The sequence below is a fragment of the Passer domesticus genome, chromosome 4 (genome assembly GCF_036417665.1).
Source record: "Passer domesticus isolate bPasDom1 chromosome 4, bPasDom1.hap1, whole genome shotgun sequence".
Lineage (NCBI taxonomy): Eukaryota > Metazoa > Chordata > Aves > Passeriformes > Passeridae > Passer > Passer domesticus.
In genome coordinates, this window is record NC_087477.1 from 75,313,208 (window position 1) to 75,330,740 (window position 17,533).

At 39.2% G+C, this 17,533-nt stretch overlaps 1 protein-coding gene across 6 annotated transcripts in view; it reads left to right on the forward strand.

Annotated features, from left to right (window-relative positions):
- The window catches only part of ZFYVE28 (zinc finger FYVE-type containing 28), a 145,353-nt gene that overhangs the window by 27,058 nt on the left and 100,762 nt on the right, over positions 1 to 17,533 (forward strand). Inside the window, exon 1 of one of the 6 annotated variants that reach the window (XM_064418875.1) lies at positions 2,972 to 3,067. The exons of the other annotated variants lie outside the window; for them this stretch is intronic. Within the exon in view, the coding sequence (XP_064274945.1) occupies positions 3,032 to 3,067 (36 nt within the window). The 5' untranslated portion in view covers positions 2,972 to 3,031. Of the gene's footprint in view, positions 1 to 2,971; positions 3,068 to 17,533 lie in introns of those variants that run through there. 6 annotated transcript variants of the gene reach the window in all.

The window sequence follows — 17,533 nt, forward strand, 5'->3', positions numbered from 1 at the left end:
TCTTTGATAAGAAAAGCTGTTTTTCTTGGAATTTCTTGTTCAAATCTCACGGTGAGTGCTGTGAAGAACATTAGGATTTTTGTAGAACATACACTTTGGAATTAGTTATAGAAATCTCCTGGCAATAGTGTTATAACATATGATCATTTACATTATGTCTGAGCCCATTATTATGGTTACCATTTTAAGGCAGTGTTTTGAGTATTGAGTAGGAGATGAATACCAAACATTGACCCTCCTTTTATGAAAAAGGATGGTAAAAGTTGGCAGACTCAAGATATGTTTTTAAGGCCTTGACATGTCTATGACAATAGGAATAAAGGCAAATAGAATTATGGTTCCATTGCAAATATTCAATAAAACAGCATTTTGAATGATTCTGAGACAACATACAGAATGGTTTGGAAGCACTTTTTTCCTCTTGTTTTCCTGAAAACTGTAATGGTCACTTTTATGAGGAAATGTGAAGATTCCTGAATGCTTGCTTTTAACTTTGCTTTTGTTTATGAATAACTGTGAGAGCATCTGAAAAGAAAACTTTTGGTCCAATGAATAGGTGAGGAGATTTAAAAAGAATTGTGAAAATCCAGGTATATTAGTGTTGCATGTCTGACTTCTCCTTAAAGATCATATTCTCTAATATAAGTGCTGATCTTGATATGGAATAAGGCCTCTTTTAAAGATGTCAGACTTTAATTGTAAGTAGTAAAGGTTTTCCTGAGTTCTCTTCTGAGGACCTTTGCTTGATATGTTAAGGCTTACACTTCTTACATTTCTTTTATCAGTCAGACATAGTTCAAGTATTGAGGAATTAATTCTAATTCTGATATATGTTGATTTCTTTTTATTTGATGACAAAAACCTTCTGCTAATTATTGTTTAAGGAGTTTAAATTTTCATAGAAACATCTGTAAGAAAACTGAAATGCTTAACAGAGAAAATACCTCAAAAGTAACCTTGAAATATGGTGGGTTTGGTAAAGTTCAAATGCCAGGCAGGCTTTTCCTTGCAGATGCAATGTGACCATGAAAATTCCAGAATATTGCAGATGTTCCTGTGAATATTACAGCTTCAGAGTAGCTTCTGTGCTTTTTAAAAGTACACAGTTGCAGTAAGTTGTCATAAAATAATCATAGCCAGCAATAAGATCGAGATGTTTATGGAGCAATTTGCTTGTCTCTTGGCTTTCCCAGAGGTAGATATTAACATGCCAAACTTGATCTTTCACAGTTCAGAATTATGACTGACTAGAACTGCTTGTAATTGTTTTACATTTCAAGATTTTTCTTTGTGAGAAGAGGTTATTTTTTTTTCTTTCTCACTTGCTTTAACATAACTTTAGTTTAAACCTTTTCTTCTGGAGGGGTGAGCAATTTTGTTTATGTGAGTGATACTCTCTGAAAAATTTTGATTTGTAAGCTTGCTCTGGAGAGTTATGACAAATAGAAAACATCAGTATTATAATAAAATATTCCTCAAATTCCCTTAGTGCTGGCAGACAGTGTGGAAGGTTCTCTGTAGCGTAAGGCAATGTAAGTCTTTTTGAACAGTACAGTTTTTCTAATGATGAAATGATTGTGTCTTCTGTATTTTTCTGTATGTGGTTCCTGATAGTACACAGCTTCTTGTATTCACCTTTAAGGGAACTAGTGGTATGCTTGTCTGCAAAGCTCTATTTTCTGCAGTTTAGCCCTGAAGGCATTTTAAAAATAAACTTGGCACACTACACCTAGCTATAAAGAGGAAATTTCACTGTATTATAAAACCCTGACTGTCTTACAGCTTTTTTTGTTTTACTCTTCTATTTGTTTAACAGTTCAAGTCATTGAAACGATGCAGTTAAAAGTTGTTTGATATTTAAATGCTGGGGAGAGCCTGTTTTGCAGGGGAATGTGGTGCTGAGGCACCTGCCCTGAGCTGCTGGGGGAGGCATCAGAGGAGGCTCCTTCCCCTGCCAGAGTCTGGCTGGCTCAGGGGGGATGCAGGATTTGCTGGCAGCTGTGGCAGGGGAGAGCCCCATTGACAAAGAGGTGACAGAGCTGTGCCACCTTCAGAGAGATGAGGAGCTCAGATCTGGGGGATGACTCCAAGTGTAGCTGCACAGTGACACTCTGCTGGATGGGAATGCTGGGGGTGACCTAGAAAGGGAGATGATGTCCTTGCTGTTGTTGTTTGTTCCCTTTAGCTTTCTCTGTCCTGGGTAGAAGATGAGTGCATAAACTCATTACTCTAAAAACCTTCTTGAGCAGTTCAGTTCAGGTTCAATATGTGTCCAGTACCTCCCAGTGTTTTTCCACCTTAGTTCTTATCCATGTTTCTTTTGGATAGTCCCATCATCCATCCTGATTTTCCCCTCAGTTCTCTTGGCTGTGCCATTTCAGGCCCTGCACAGACTTTGCCTGTAATCTGTGTGTCCTTTTTTGCTGTCAAATTGCTGTGTCTTTTTTTCCAATTGCTTTTGCCTTAGTATCAGTATGATAGTGTTCCTGTACACATTGAGCAGGCTGCTGCCATATTTGTCTTAATTCATTCATCATTAATTTCATTGACTTCTTCAAATTATTTTTTTCATTTTCCACTTAGATTCATGTGGTCACTCTAAGCACCTGTATTGATTACTGTGGCCATGTATGGAGCTGCTTTTCACTGTCTCCCTCTTCCCTAATATAGCAGGTATATAAGTTATTTGCTTTGTTTTCTTTGTTTTTCTGCCTGAGCCACCTACCTCACCTAATTCCGGCATATGTAGGAGGTTTTGTTTAATATTGAAAGGTCAGCTCCTGCAGTTGGACAGTAATATCCAGCTTGTGTTCTTTGCTTTCCTCCCTGCTGCTCCCTGACAAGAACTCCTTGTTGGTTTTTTTCTCCTGCAGTGTAATCATAAAAACCTTGGCTGTAGCTAAACTGCTTCTGGGATTAATTAGCATGCTAGGCATATCTTGTTCCCCAGTTTATATGTGAAAATCCTAAAGCTCTTTCTCTCTCCAAGTATTCAGAAAGTTCAGATCAATGCACAGCAGTGTTGAGGTGGATGGTAAGCTGGGAGAGAAAAGGACATCCTGGAGAGGTGAGAGATGAGAACATGTAATGTTGGCTGGGAGAGGGAATTTATTCCATGTTTTCATAACCAGAATTATGAAACATCACCTGGGTGAAGCTCAGGGCACAGGGAATGCTGCAGCTGCTGGCAGGTCTTTGGAGCAAGAGGAGCCTTGCTTATTTTGCTTATTTCCATTTCCTTAAACAAATAAACACAAAACACTTGTGGAGCCCAGGTGTCTGAGTAGGTACTTTATCTTAGCCCTTTTCATCTACCCTAGTCTAGCTACAAATATTTATGAAGATTTATGTTTGTGGGTGTTTTTTCCTTTGGTTTCCTTTGGAACAGTAAGGTTCTGCAGCATCTTGTATCATACTGGTAATACTGGTTTTCAGGTACCACCACAATGGAGTTTGTAGAAGCCACACTCTTTTCCAAGTTCAATTAATTTTTTTTAATGCTGTTTCAAAAGAACCACAGAGCCTGCTTTGCAGTTCTACCAATATGTGGATTTGTACCAAGTTTTGGAGGCTCGAGATGGTGATAATTAATCATCATGTTTCATGCATGGACAAGAGTTTAGGTCTTCTGATGGATAAATACACAAGTCATGAGTTCCCATCAGCCTTTTACTCATAAAGCCTAGACCTAAAGGCAGCAAAGCACAGCAGCTGAGCAGAGCTCTTTGCTCATTGCAGACCATTGATCCCAAGTGTCCTTATCCCTGGTGCCACACCTGTGTTTTTACATGAGAAATATCTTCCAAATATTTCTTTGTGGTTTTTGTTTACTCACTCAGCCACTCCTTTCACCAGTCCCTGAAAATCTAATACAGAATTTCTAACACCTGCAGCATGATAGGCTGGAGAAAGAGTCCCATTTCCTGACCTTGGAGGAGTTATTATTTGTGAAATGTACTAGTTTTGTGGAGTTCAGTGTTTCAGTTATGTTGCTTTAGTAAAGGTGTTTGAATAGTCTAATTGCAACTTTTTAAAGCAACTTATGAAATCATGTTTATTGTAATTTTAGTTAGAGCTAAATGAAAATAAGTCATAGCTTGTACATGGTTGGAGCATCACATTGTATGTAGCTGCCATCGGAGGAAAATGTGTCATTTAAATCCTACTTTACCAAAGAAGCTTCTGGTATCAATTCTGGGATTTTTTAAAGACCATTTAGCTTGTGTTTTCTCTGAGCAGGATTGAAGGCTGCCTGTTGTGACTTCAGTTCTTTCTCAGCATTGATATAGGCCTGGTTCTTAGAGAAACTGAAGTTAAAAAATAGATTAAGTGCAGACCTGTGAAGAATAATGGAAAAAATTAGTTTGTCAATATCTGCTATATTAGAGGGAAAGCTATGGATGCTGTTTTTATTTTCACTGTGGTGCTTCAAGGCTGTGTTGTTTCCCATGGCACTCTAAGATAAATAATTTGACTTGAAGGTGAATGATGTTCAGAGAGCTATTCTCCAGGACATCATTGCATGGCAGCCACAAGTTAAATTAGATGATTCTTATATTTAATGTGAAATCACTCCTGTGTCCTTCTGATTATCTAATAATTCTGCTTTTCTTCAAGCCGTCAGCTTGGACAAGCCTCTCCTTTCATATTTTAAATGGAATAAGTCAATTTTAGCTGGTTTTCATTTACTCAAATACCCAGACAAGAGTGGGTATGAAATTTTCAATCACGAACTTTCATGATAGTAAAACCAAGGCAGTATATTCAGAGCAACAATGGAGCAGCCTTTGAAGTATCACATAATCTTAAAAAAATAAAAGGTAACAAGAACAAAAAAAGAGCAGCAAAAGTTTGTCTTGTATGATTTTTCAAGGATGATGCTTGAGTTGTTTTAGACTGATGGGGAAGGTAATTTTTGCATATAGGTTCCTTCTGAGCATGCTGCCTGTCACGAGGCATTTGCATTTTGGAAGCAGCAGTTTGAAAACCTCACTTCACCCTATTACTGCAGCATGGACAGGTAATGGGACAGGGCTCTGTCAGTGCTTGGAAAGCACCAGGAAGTAAATAGGAAGTCGGGATGTGTGTCTGAAAGGTACTTTATTATCTGGTTCTGGTAATGAAAAATTGTCAGACCTGTTCACTGCACTTGGCTTGCAGGGATCCTCTTCAGTTCCTCCCTCTGCTCTTCCCATGGTGAGCTTCTTCCACAGACCAGGTTTCTAGATCTGCAGGCTTCTTGTGTTGCTCTAGCACAAAATAAAATGACACACATGCTGGAACCTTCAAGGTAAAAGAAAGGGAACTTTATTTTCTGACTCCAACATTTGTACATTTCCAAAAGTGACAGTGGATGGGGGATGAAAGTGCCAGCTCTCCAATGACACTGGACAAACCAACAGTCCATCAAATTTTTCCTCCTCCAGAAAAAAATGTAAACCAATTAATTATTTACATAAAGTGCGTGAGAAAGTTTGTTACAAGAATGTAAACATCAGAAGTCTTGGAAGAACAGGGGGACACCTGTGTCCTGCACGTTGAGCATCAGGGTCCCTCGCGTGGCTCCTGCTCTGCGCTCCTGTTTGCCTGGGCTCTGGGAGTGTGTGGTGCCAGCCCTGCATGGCCTGCAGCACGGGGCAGGCTCACAGCAGTCCCAGTGCCCTGAGCCTTTCCTTGTCACAGCAGGCAAGGTGGCAGTGCTGTGACCTGCCCAGAGAAGCTCTTTGAAAAGGTGTCCTGGGTGCGCAGGCAGCTCTCGCTCTCACCCAGGGATTTCAGCTCTTGGGTGGCTTCAGCCTCGAGCGATGCAGAAGGAGGGGATGGAGCCTTCGTGTGGGGTTCCATGGAGGGTCTTCACTGAGCTCCTCCCCAGAGGTGTCCAGGGATGAGGAACCAGGCAGGGAGAGCAGGGGTTTGTTTATATGGGCTAGCGAGGGGCAGGGCAGAACATCAGAACAAATGAGATGAGGGCAGAGGGCTGCAACAATGGGGAAGGGCCAGTGGGATATAAAGAATCAACATATGGCAACAATGCACTCTGGGGGAAGCTTTTTTTCCTCGCCATGACCACCGAGGTTGTTGCTTGAGGGTTGTCCCTCCCAGGGAGTGTGGTAAGCTTCTCCCCAGCCTGGCCTCCATGTTTCCTGTGCAGCATCCCTTGACTGTCCTGCAGCCTAATAGATCATACCATGCATAAAACCAGAAGGCAGCTGAAGGTTGTGTGACTTACAGGTTTTTTTTTTTTTTTTTACTTGACTTAAGCCCTGCATGGTTTGGTAGCCTTCTGGAAGAAGGCAGAAAAAGGAAAAATGTAGATAAATATATTATATAGAAGAAGTGTGCAGATGAACAATTGTGAGTGGGACTGCATGTGTTTAGGTGAAATTTTGCTCAAGATGTGTTTTGTAGCTCAAGGATTCATGAGTTAAGTTTTTTTTTTTTTAATGCTCCATGTTCAAACCCATGTTACTTGTTGCTTATTGCTAGGAAAAGCCTTTTGAGTTTTCTTTTTTGATCTTGAAAGAGTTGATACTTTTATTCTCTTCTTGAAACATTCTGACCTTCTTTTAAGTAGTAAAAGAGACTGGTTTTCTTGTTTGTTCAATTTTATCTTTCTGCATTCACCAGGAGTTAAGCATTTTTGAGAATCTCCTTTTAGAATTCCACTTTCAGAATTATCAATTACCTTTCTTTTATCTCTTTGGACCTCTGCTTATCTCCATTTGACCTTATAAGCCTTTTTCATTCTGTCCATTTTGTAGTTTTCATTGTTACAATTTTTATTCTTGTTTCCTTAAGAGCAAAACAAACCCCCAAAAGACAGAAATCTGTGGGAAGGCTTGGGACATGAAGCTGATGAACAGAAGCATCCTAAGTCTAATTTGTGGTGTTCTTTCTTCTTCTACTGCTCTGCTCACTCTATTTTCTCCTCTGAATTTGCACAGGAAAGTCCTCAGAGGGGGATTTGTTTAGTTTTGCAAAGCAATGAACCCTTCCCTCTATTTTAAATCTAATGTAATTTTAAAAGACACAAACAACTTCATCAGTAAAATAATAATAAGCTGTAATACGTTGATATGGGCGAGTTAAGCTGTGCCTCTCTTTTCTTTGGTTAACTTCAAGGAACAAATGCTGCATGCATATCACAAGCTTTGATTTCTTTGATTTAATGTTAAAAGCAGCTCTTGCTTTGCAGCTGTTCAAGACTGCCTGATTCTGCTGGGCTGGAACTTTGGGGAGTGCTTGGCTTCCTGCCTGGTTTTCAGCAGCTTGTCAGGGACAGATGTTGTGCTGTCTCCTTCTGAGTATTTTAAAGCTGCTCAAGTGAATTCTTCAGACAGCACTTATAAATCCACATGGAGGCTTTTGCAGGCCAATAATTTAAACTGTAAGGCTAAAAATTTAAAAGCTTAAATGGCATATTTGACATACTCTTCAGTGAGAACATGCACAAAAAATCAGTGCCAGCATTTGCTAGTTTAAAAGTACATTTAGAAAAACTGTGAAATTCTAATAAACTCTTGTAATTATTATCTGGTAATTATGTAAGAATATGAGACAGGAGAGTATTTAACTCTTCAGTAAGGAATATGTATCTTACAGACATCACAAAGTAGAGCAACAACATTGAATATTCTTGTTTTGAACCTGCAAGTGATTGTCATAGAATTCTGTATGCCTAATTCATATAATTCCAGATTCATGTACATACTTGAATAAGTAAAATGATTTGCATGTCCATAACTACTAGGAGATTTTTGGAATATAAGTCAAGTCTGACAGTGATGTCAGTCATAAAAATTGTCAGTGTTTCATGTAGTTATAACTTTGGAAATACAAGCCTAGAGTATATTTGTTTTACAATTGCTCACATCTGCTGTTCTGTACCATACTGGCACAAGGGTCATTTCAAATACAGGTAGTAAGAACTCTGGTTATTACTGGACTAAAGGAAATTCCAAGTAGGATAGCATGTTTTGGGTTTTTTTAAAATTTTGTATCAAATTTTTTTTCAGGACACGAAGGATACTAAATTTCTTTTTAACCTTTTGTATTTTTCTCATTTAGAGAAACTGTTGTGTGACAGAAGGGATAAGATGTGTAAAGAGGAATTCAAAATGGTGACTTAAAGAATGGAAAATTTTGCTTGAATAATTTAGTACTGAAATTGGCTAGAAATATTTTCCTGCTTTATCTCTCGTCCTTCTATTTTACTTTAATGACGTTTACCATCCTGATACATCTCTTTTATTCTGGGGGTGTTTTGTGGAGTGTCAGCCACTAAAGCAAGTCTCCTGTCAAGACTGAAAAAGGACCAGAGTGTTTAAGTGACTGTAAGTGCAGAGGCTTCAAGAGAACAGAAAATATTTTCATCAGAAGTTAGTTTGTTTTGTTTTTTTCCTTCTGTATGCTTCTTGAGTACATCATATTTTCTTCAGTTATCCCTTTCTCTTATATTTTTTTTCTGTGAGAAGAGGTTAAGGGATTTTGTGTAAATGTGCTTGCTGTTCTTTAGTGTCTACTAAGGTCATAAGAAAAGAAGATAGAAGAGATCTTAACCATTCTTTATTTAGCCTTTTTCTTGTGAATAGGCATGAAGGATGGTCCTGAAGTTGAACTAAACTGAGTAATATGAATTTGTGTTGTCTGTGGTCTCTTTAAAGGGGATTGAAAGGTGTTTGGGCTTTTTAAAATGCATTTATCCTCACATCAGTTTTCTTAGTGGACTTTTATTGCCACTGTTGTCCATGAAGAACTGATTTATAAAGCAACACAGTATTTTTACCTGCCTCATTGTGAGTTCTGGCACAGTGCATTGAAATGCAAGGTTAAACTTACCAGAGGGTGATCTGGAAGTTCAGCAGCAACTTATGCAGAGGCCATGGGATACAGCAACCTGTAAGCAAAATAAGCTGTTAATCACATACTTGCACTGATTCTGTATGACCATACTTTATTTGTTCCTGTTTCAGTATAACCAGAATTAGATCAGTATTCTCAAATACTGAATACTTGATACCTTGAAAATGAGCTGCAGATAATTTTGTAATTGAAGTATGGTAATAATGGTATTGATGCATGAGGGGAAAGAAAATCTTGTTTCCTAAATCATAATTATTCTAAAATCTATGGTAACATGAATAAATTTATTCAGTTAACATGTTCCTCGTAGATATGCTCAGGGATTTATACATGGAGCTGAGAGAGATGTGAAATCTTTCATCCTTTTGTGTTTGCTAGATTTGCTGGTGTTTTATGAGGGGTTTTTTGCTTGGTTTTATTTTCTTGTTAATTTGGGGTTTTGTTTTGTTTTGTTTTTAATGCCTGTAATGTTCTTGTGGGAGCCACAGGATACTCAGTGGATGTGGAGGGGGCTTGGCACTGCCCCTGCCCCAGAGCTGGGTGAAGCAGCATGGGGGTGCTTGCCTCCTGTGGTAGCAGTATGACAGAATGTGCAATAGATCTATTTTCTTTCACTTCTTAATATGTTTTTTTTTTGTTTTCTCTATAGAAGCATATGGCATTTACATAGCTCTTATCTTTGTATACACAGACTCAGCTCTGGGGCTTTGCTATCACTTCTATGGAGATTTGTCTCTTTTGCTGTAACCTCTATAGTACCCTTGGAGTTTGTAAACCTACAGTGCTAGGATGATGACCAGGTGTTACAGACTACAGTGTATAGGCTTCATCTCTTCCAGATGTTTAAACACACAACTGAAATTTGAATTGTCTATTCTAATTTATACATAAGAAAAAAGTTACAAATCTGAGTTCATCAGTTTGAGTCATCCTTCAGTCATTTCCTGATTTCCCCAAAGAAATCCCTTTCCCTTATGTACTTCTTTCTGCCTTGAAACTTGTACAATTGCAAACGATGTTTTGCACAGTGAGATGTATTAATGCAGCAGTACATTTTGCTTTCCAAATGTAATCCATGTCGAATAATGAAAAGTACAGGCTGATCTCATTTGTGATAGATGTAGTGTTAGCAAGAGATCATTTCTTCTCCTGTCCTTGATGAAAATTAGGTTGTCAAAGATACTAGCTGTCCATGTGTTAGCAGATGGGTTTCCTTGGTACTAAATGTCACCAAGTTTTATTATGGTAATGGCTCAGGGAAGAAATGGTGGGGAATAGGTTGTCATTAGCTAAGCAGAATTTAACAAAGAAAAAGCATCCTGACAAAGTTGATTTAGAATGATGTCCTGTCATCTTATAGTTTGTCTTCTTTGGGGTTTCAAGTTCTGTGGAAGAAAAGAAAAGATGCAAAGGTGCACTATAAAAAAGCAGGAACCTCTGCTGGTTGATCATCTTTAGTGTCCATCATAATGAAACCTGCCTAAAGTTGGTTAGTTTATGTAGCAGATAATTGTCAGTTTGGATTGAAGAATTCTCTTCCAAATCCACTTTAATGAAAAATCCTGGGAATTAGGTATATGGCAGCTTATTGCAAAATCTTGAATATAAATGTCATGGTTTAACTTGAATATTAGTAATAGACAGTGTGATTAATTTGAAATTGAATCTCTCCCAGATTTGTAGTGAAGTGTTCATCAGTTCAATACTGATCTTAGATGGTGCTTAAAGTCTTCCAAGTTTTGTTTTTAATTTTTTTGTATTCACTTATGGAGACAGTCACAATAAAGGTGACTCCTTAAAATATATGCTGAACTCTGAATTTGAGTATTGCAGGTGGTTGATTCTCTGCATTCCTTCTCTCATGAAGCAAGCATTAACACAGGGCTTCAGTACTGAACACAAGTTTGGAATATCTGCTATTCAACAGGTCCTTAGAGACAGTAACTGCATTCAGGGTAATTGAGTGTGAATAACAACATGGTTTTGAGTAACCTGTGCTTAACCAAGTAAGACTGACTGTACGTCAGGCTGTCAAATATTTACCTCCTCCAGCCAAGAAATGCTTGTGCAAACTGTTGTCAACATTTTGAGTGCAGCACTAATGAGCACCAGGGCAACCAGATTAATACACGTTTGGGGTACCCTTGCTGCCCAAAGAAGAAGTATAAAGATTTTTAAAAAAAAAAGGAAAATAGAAAAAAGGCATGTGTTCTTCTTCTACTTTCTGCCTAGCAATACCTGTATACCTTCTGATGAATTTGCTATATGGTTTTGTGGGTGTTTTTTTCTAAGCTAACCTCCAGCAAAACAAACCCTACATGTTACAAGTCATAGCTCCCTCCTGTGAGCCTTTTTGTCTCATGCCTGCCTCTGCCATTCATGGTCCTCTGGTCTGTGGTGGCAGGACATGGAGTGACTTCAAGAATCTGTCACTGACATCTAGCTAATAAAGTTATGCACAGTGAACATGTTAGAAAGTGTCTGAAAATGCCTGTAAAGATGAGGAGACCCTTTTAAGGGTCCCCATCCTGTTCTTCTGTTTTTTTTTTTTGGATAGTAATGGGAAGTTGTTTTGTAGCCAGAATCCTGGGACTGAATAAAGAAGTCTTGCAGTTGTAGTCTCAGAGAAATCTGCTAATAACACTGTGCAGGGTCTGGCACTATGAAGTTTTCTGTCTGCATAGAAGTTGTGGGGCTGTGTCTCACACTGGTGGCTAAAACAGTGCTGGCCACAAGGCTGTGAAGGGACACAGCCAGGACATCTGACCTCAGCTGACCAAAGAGTGTTATATGCCATGCCATGTGATGCTGTGCTCACTAGTGAAAACTCAGGGAAAAGAGGAGCAAGGGGGAGGATGTTTCTGGGCATGATACTTGTCTTCACAGTCCAGTGTTAGCTGTGCTGGGGCTCCTCTTCCCAGGAAGCTGCTGGACATCTCTTTAGAGTAGGGAATGAATTCCTTTATGCTGCTATTGAACTGCCATCATCCTGATCCATGGGTTGTTTTACCTTCCCTTTTTCACTCCATCCCACGGGAGAGGGTAGTGGGTCAGTGCCAGGTGGGTGTTCAGCAGCTGTCTGCAATCAGCTCACTTCAAACTCCCTCGCTGGATGACTGGCACTGAATAAGCTCAAAAAGCAAATTGAGGATGAATATGAGGCCAGACCTGCTCTGAAAAGTAACATGATGTAGTCTGCTGCTCAGAGGCAGGGATTTACCAGCAGAGTTGCAAGATGAAGGATGTTTTAAGCATGCTTAAGGGGGTCAGTGTAGCTGGTTAAGATGCATGGGGTAGAAACCAGTATGGGTGATCTCCTGTTTTGTGCTCCCCAGCCCTGGTCAGGTGGTGCTGTTGAAGATGTAAGTCAGGCTTTTAAACTAAGTTCTCTGGGAACAAAACAACAAAGTGAGGCTTGTTCATTTGGTTTCAGTTTGTTTTGGTTTTTTCTGAGGAAGTTGATGCTAGTGGTATCTGCTGTTGCTTTTTGAAAGGGTTTATGTTGTGAGCAGATGTCACTTGGTGACTGTCAGACTGTTTTGTATTCAGCTGAGTGAGTAAACAAACTATTGGAGAGACTGTGCTTGAGGATTTGGAGTTCATTTCTTTAGAATGCTGTGTCTTTGTAATGTGTATTTACAGAATGAGAGTTACAGAATTGAAGATTGCTGTATTGACTTGTCAGAGTAGGGAATTATTAATTACAGACTATGTCTTGTGAGCAAATTGATATAATCTGACTGTAGATCACTTTTTCTGCATGGGTAAGCAAATGCATTAAGCTATAAATAGATGTATCAGAAATTCTACTTCAATATGGGAAAAATTAAAACTTGGTAAGCAGGTTCAATAGTAAATAAAATCATTAGGTCATCAAGTAAATGTTTAATGCAGAATGCAGTTCCTTCAGTATCTTAACACCTGAGATAGATAGAATACTTGATGCATTTTAGTGTTATGTTCAGATTCCCTGTAAAATTGATGGAGCTTCATCAGTTTTTACTTGGGAGACTTGTATCATATTGCTACATATCAGCATAACTAGAGATACTCAGTGGTGTTAAAATTGTATGTTTACAAGGTGTAAATGCAGTTCTGTAGCCATGAAGTCCAGGAATTCAATAGCTGAATTAATCTGGCAGAAGCAAATTCAAGAGAAGTTGCTGAAAGTGAGAAAAGGAAGTCTGAAATAAACTTTTTTGGTTTAGTTTTATACTGTCTGATACTGGTTGGCAAACAGGGCAGTTAAAAGTCTTTAATGAGCTGTGGGAAGGGCTGAGTCACACAGGACTGATCTGCTCATCAAATGAGTCCTTAATAGCTAAACAATACTTAAACATTTTTCATCTGTTTCACCTGTTTACTATTGATACCTTGTACATATTGATGACAAAAAATCACTTCTCAATCTGTAATCCCTGGCAGATTTATTAATGGTGTAATTATTTTTTCAAGATGTGTATAATGAGAGCACCTTAGGATGCTGAGAAGAATATTAATAACGAGCCCTGAAAAATGGCTTAGATTGTCCAGTAGATTGTCCCACCTGCTTTTTGTGTTTCTCTTTCAAAATGGTATTTATGGCATCAGTCAGCATTAGTTCTCCCTCTCTCAAAGAGCTCTGCCTGAGACTCCATGGTGACCTGCTTTGAGAGGCTGTATCTCCAGATTTGTATTTCAGTTCAGAAGGAGTTTTACGAAATGTCATGTCAGTGGATTTGGATGTTGTACTCTAAGTTGAAAGCCTTTGAAATGCTCGCTAAATACCTAAACTCTATTTGACACCTTAGGAAGGTAGCTAGCAGCAAGTCAGGAAGTGATATAAAGAAGCTTTAGTTTGCTCATGTAATTATAGTGGGATAAAAATCTTAGAAGGCGTAAGAATTAAGATAATGTGAGAATTGGTTGCAAAGCATGTGAAAAATTTTAGATTTAAGAACACAGTCCGTCCTAAAAATGTTAAGGGAACCTTTATATTTAATGATGCATTAATATATGTGGTCTCTTCTCTCAAAATGCAGCAGTCTTGGTTTTCATCCTACCTGTTTTTATCTCTTCCCCTCTCAAGTATTATTTCAGCTTACTGGGAAAAAAGTGTTTCTCCAAACTGCATGAGCTGATTTTAAAAATATTTTTATTAATTTATGGTTTATTGTAGACAGGTCAAAATAATAAGATGCTTTTTGTTGCCTTTTTTTTAACTTGAAAGGTTTTGACTTCTGAAGTCATTAATGAGTTGCATGTTACATCTTGGCTCATTTAGTGTGTTCCCAAGGAAAAACAATGGAATTGCTGCTGCTGTGTTCAGCTGTAGTGGAGCGTGCTTTAAACTCTGCCTCACCCCCTGTGCTATTCTGAGCTGCTGCATGCAGACAGGCACTGAGTTCAGCCAGGTACACCAGCAAAGCCTTGCTGTCCTGGGGATGGTGTCTGCAGTGGGATGAAATCACACACCTTGTGGTTTTAACAAATATCAGACAAAAAACTTGTCAAAAGTTTGGGGCGGTTTTTGGGGAAAGAGTTGAGCTGGTGCAGTGTGTGGCCTTCAGTATGGCTCACACAAACAGGGCAAAGAGCATATCTTGCCAGTATGACAAACTTTTATTGCAGGAATTGGCAAAGGCTGGAATGTAAGTTCTGTGTTAGAATTCCAGTTTGTAAATCCCTGCTGACTCCACTTCGAGCCTAGAGCCCCGCTGGTGGCTGCACAGCCAGAACTGAGGAACTTTCTTGTAGCAGGGCTGTGGTGGCTGTGGCTGGGCTGTGCCCTTGGGTTGCCCAAGTTCACAGCAAATGAGTGAGATGTGTTCCTAGACACAGGCAAGTTCACTCTTGAGGTGGTTAAATGAATCTGGGAATAGGAGTTTATTTCCCAGGTCTTCTGGAGGACTTCTATATGTTTCTGTTACTTCTGATATGAGGTTTTATGTTTAATAGCATTTTGCTAATTTTCGTTGGACAGGAGTTGGTTTTGATTGCTGAGTGTTATTTGTATGAACTTTTAGAAAGAGAACTTACCTGCTGCAAAAATACCCCATGCAAGTATTGAATTACAAGGTTTGATTTTTTTTTTTATGGTTAAATGCCTGTTATCCTGAAGTCAGGTGATTACATTGTGTTTTCCAGTACTCCATGTACCTGGCAGTGAGTATGCCATATATATAGGTAAAAGTAAATTAGAGATGAGTCATGTGATAGGAGGTAAATATGTGAATTTCCACAGTCTGTTCTATTATAAAAGTGTTTTGTTATTTAACATAGAATATACTGAATTTTGTACTTAGTTTTTATAGAGGTTGTCCTACCTAGAGGCTAGTATTTTGTATATGCTTTAACTGTTGCACTTGAATGTTAAAATATCCTGAGTTTAAGACAGCTTGAGAGGCAGAATTAGTTAAATAAAGTTAAACAATGAGTTTTTGAGATGTAATCCAGTGAAATATTTTTAGCAAGTCTGGTGTTTTTCTGAAAAGTGCAATGTGAGACTATATGACAATATTTGAAAAACATAGCTGTCTGGCAGAAGGACTAACACTGAATAAATGCATTACCCAGGTAGATGCCTTTTGGGGTGGATAATCATGAAGTGATACCCAGTGAAAAATGAGAGAGGAGCTTCTAGATTCACTGCAACAGGGAATAAAAACTCCCTGCTTAGCTGAGGCCGTAGCCCTGAAATCTGTAATTCCTTTCCTGTGGGTGTGTTGGAGGGAAATGCACTCGGGCGAGTTGCTGGCAGCAGTTGGAGTGCACTGGGATTGTGTCATGTTTCCCACAAAAGCTTTGCTGTGCAGCCACATGACTGCGGCATCCCGAAATAATCACATAATCTCGCTGCTAGAGGGCCTGCCTCGCACTCAGCACAACTCTCTTTGCAGCCTAAATGATCTTTTTTTTTTTTTTTTTTTAAAGATGGAAGGAACTTTACAAATGCACCAGGCCCCTTATATTACTTGTCTGGTTTTTATCTGCCGTATGTTGTAGGAAGTGAGTTGTATATTTTAAAAATACTTGAAGATGTACAAATACAGAATACATTTTTTTTAATGGAATTTTGCTTTGGAGGGTGAGTCTTAAAATTAAAGATGTTTCCAGGTTATTGCTTGTGGAAAATAATCTGTCTGGGAATAGTTGCAGATAATTGAATTTCTATTTTGTTCCGAAGGTTCTGATTTTTACTTCTGCTGGCATTTCTGAAAATCTCAGTAATTCTCTTATGCAACCACTGGCAGCAATAATACGCTCTGAAAAAGCATGAGAGACCCAGTCAAGGCTGGGAGAGAATTTAATGCTTAAAATAGGGAAATCTATTGAGCAAACAGATCCAGTGAAAGATGCCCCTGCCCACAGCAGGGGGGTTGGACCAGATGTCCTTTAAAGGTCCCTTCCAACCCAGCTTGTTTTGAGATTCTGTCAAGTGTTAATCTGTTCAAAATTGTACATGTTTTGAAACAATTGCTGTTTTTCACTACTTGTCTTTCCTATTTAGATGGCAAAGGGAGGGAGATAATATTTGTAAAATCTGCCAGGTTGTTTGTTTTCTGTGGTTTGTTTTTTTTGGGTGTGTTTTTTTTTTTTAAGAGGCAGAATGTAATGTTATGTAATCGTAAAAGACATATATGGGTTTGGTTGGGGTTTTTTTAGTTCTGTATTCAGCACAGCAGCTTACTTTCCTTGTTGTATGCAACATTTAGAAGGCTGTTGGGAAGGGATGCTTTAGCTTTTTTTCAGGGTAGGTTTCTCTTGCCAATAGAGATTATAAAGACAGGCAGATCTCCTGTTTTGCCTAACCAGAAGAGAAAGGAGGGAGACTGTCTGCCCAAAACTTGGCTGCATAAAAGCTGAAGGTTGTTCTGCAAATTTTGAATGTTAAATAGGATGGGGGGAAAAAGGCTGGTTATAGCTGCCACAGTTTTATGTGGTGAAGTCTTACTAGCTTACTGAATCATTATCTTCTGTCTTGTGTGGATTTTCTGATTTTCGTCATCTTGATTGCCCTCGTCAAACATGAATTTATGAACGCTTGCCACTGTGGGAGGATGCTTCATAACCAGCTGTCCAGTGGAGTTACCTAAATGTGTGACATCTGTAGCCATTACTGCCCAGGTGTCCTGATGTGTGCAAGTCTTTGCTCTGGCTTGGAGCTTCTGCTCCTGTGAGAGGTGCCACCATGGAGTGCTGTGGGCAACTCTGGGGCCCCAGCACAGGGAGGACAGGAACCTTGGAGCAGGTCCAGAGGAGGCCACAAAGATGCTGAGAAGGCTGGAGCATCCTTTGGTGTGGGGACAGGCTGAGAGAGCTGGGGTTGTTCAGCCTGGACAAGAGAAGGCTCCAGGGACACCTCAGGGCAGCTTTTCAGTACAGAAAGGAGGTCTAAGGAATGATGGGGACAGACTTTTTAACAGGGCCTGTTGGGATAGCAGATGGGGTAATGGCTTTAAGCTAAAAGAGCTTGGATTTAGAATGTATATAAGGAATAAGTACTATGAGGGTGATGAAAAAGCAGAGCAGGTTATCCAGGGAAACTGTGGATGCCCCCATCCCTGGAGATATTGTAGGCCAGGTTGGATGGAGTCTGAGCCATCTGATCTAGTTGAAGATACTCCAGGCATTGGGCTAGATGACCTTTAAAGGTCTCTTCCAACCCAAACCACTCTGCAATTCTAGTAAA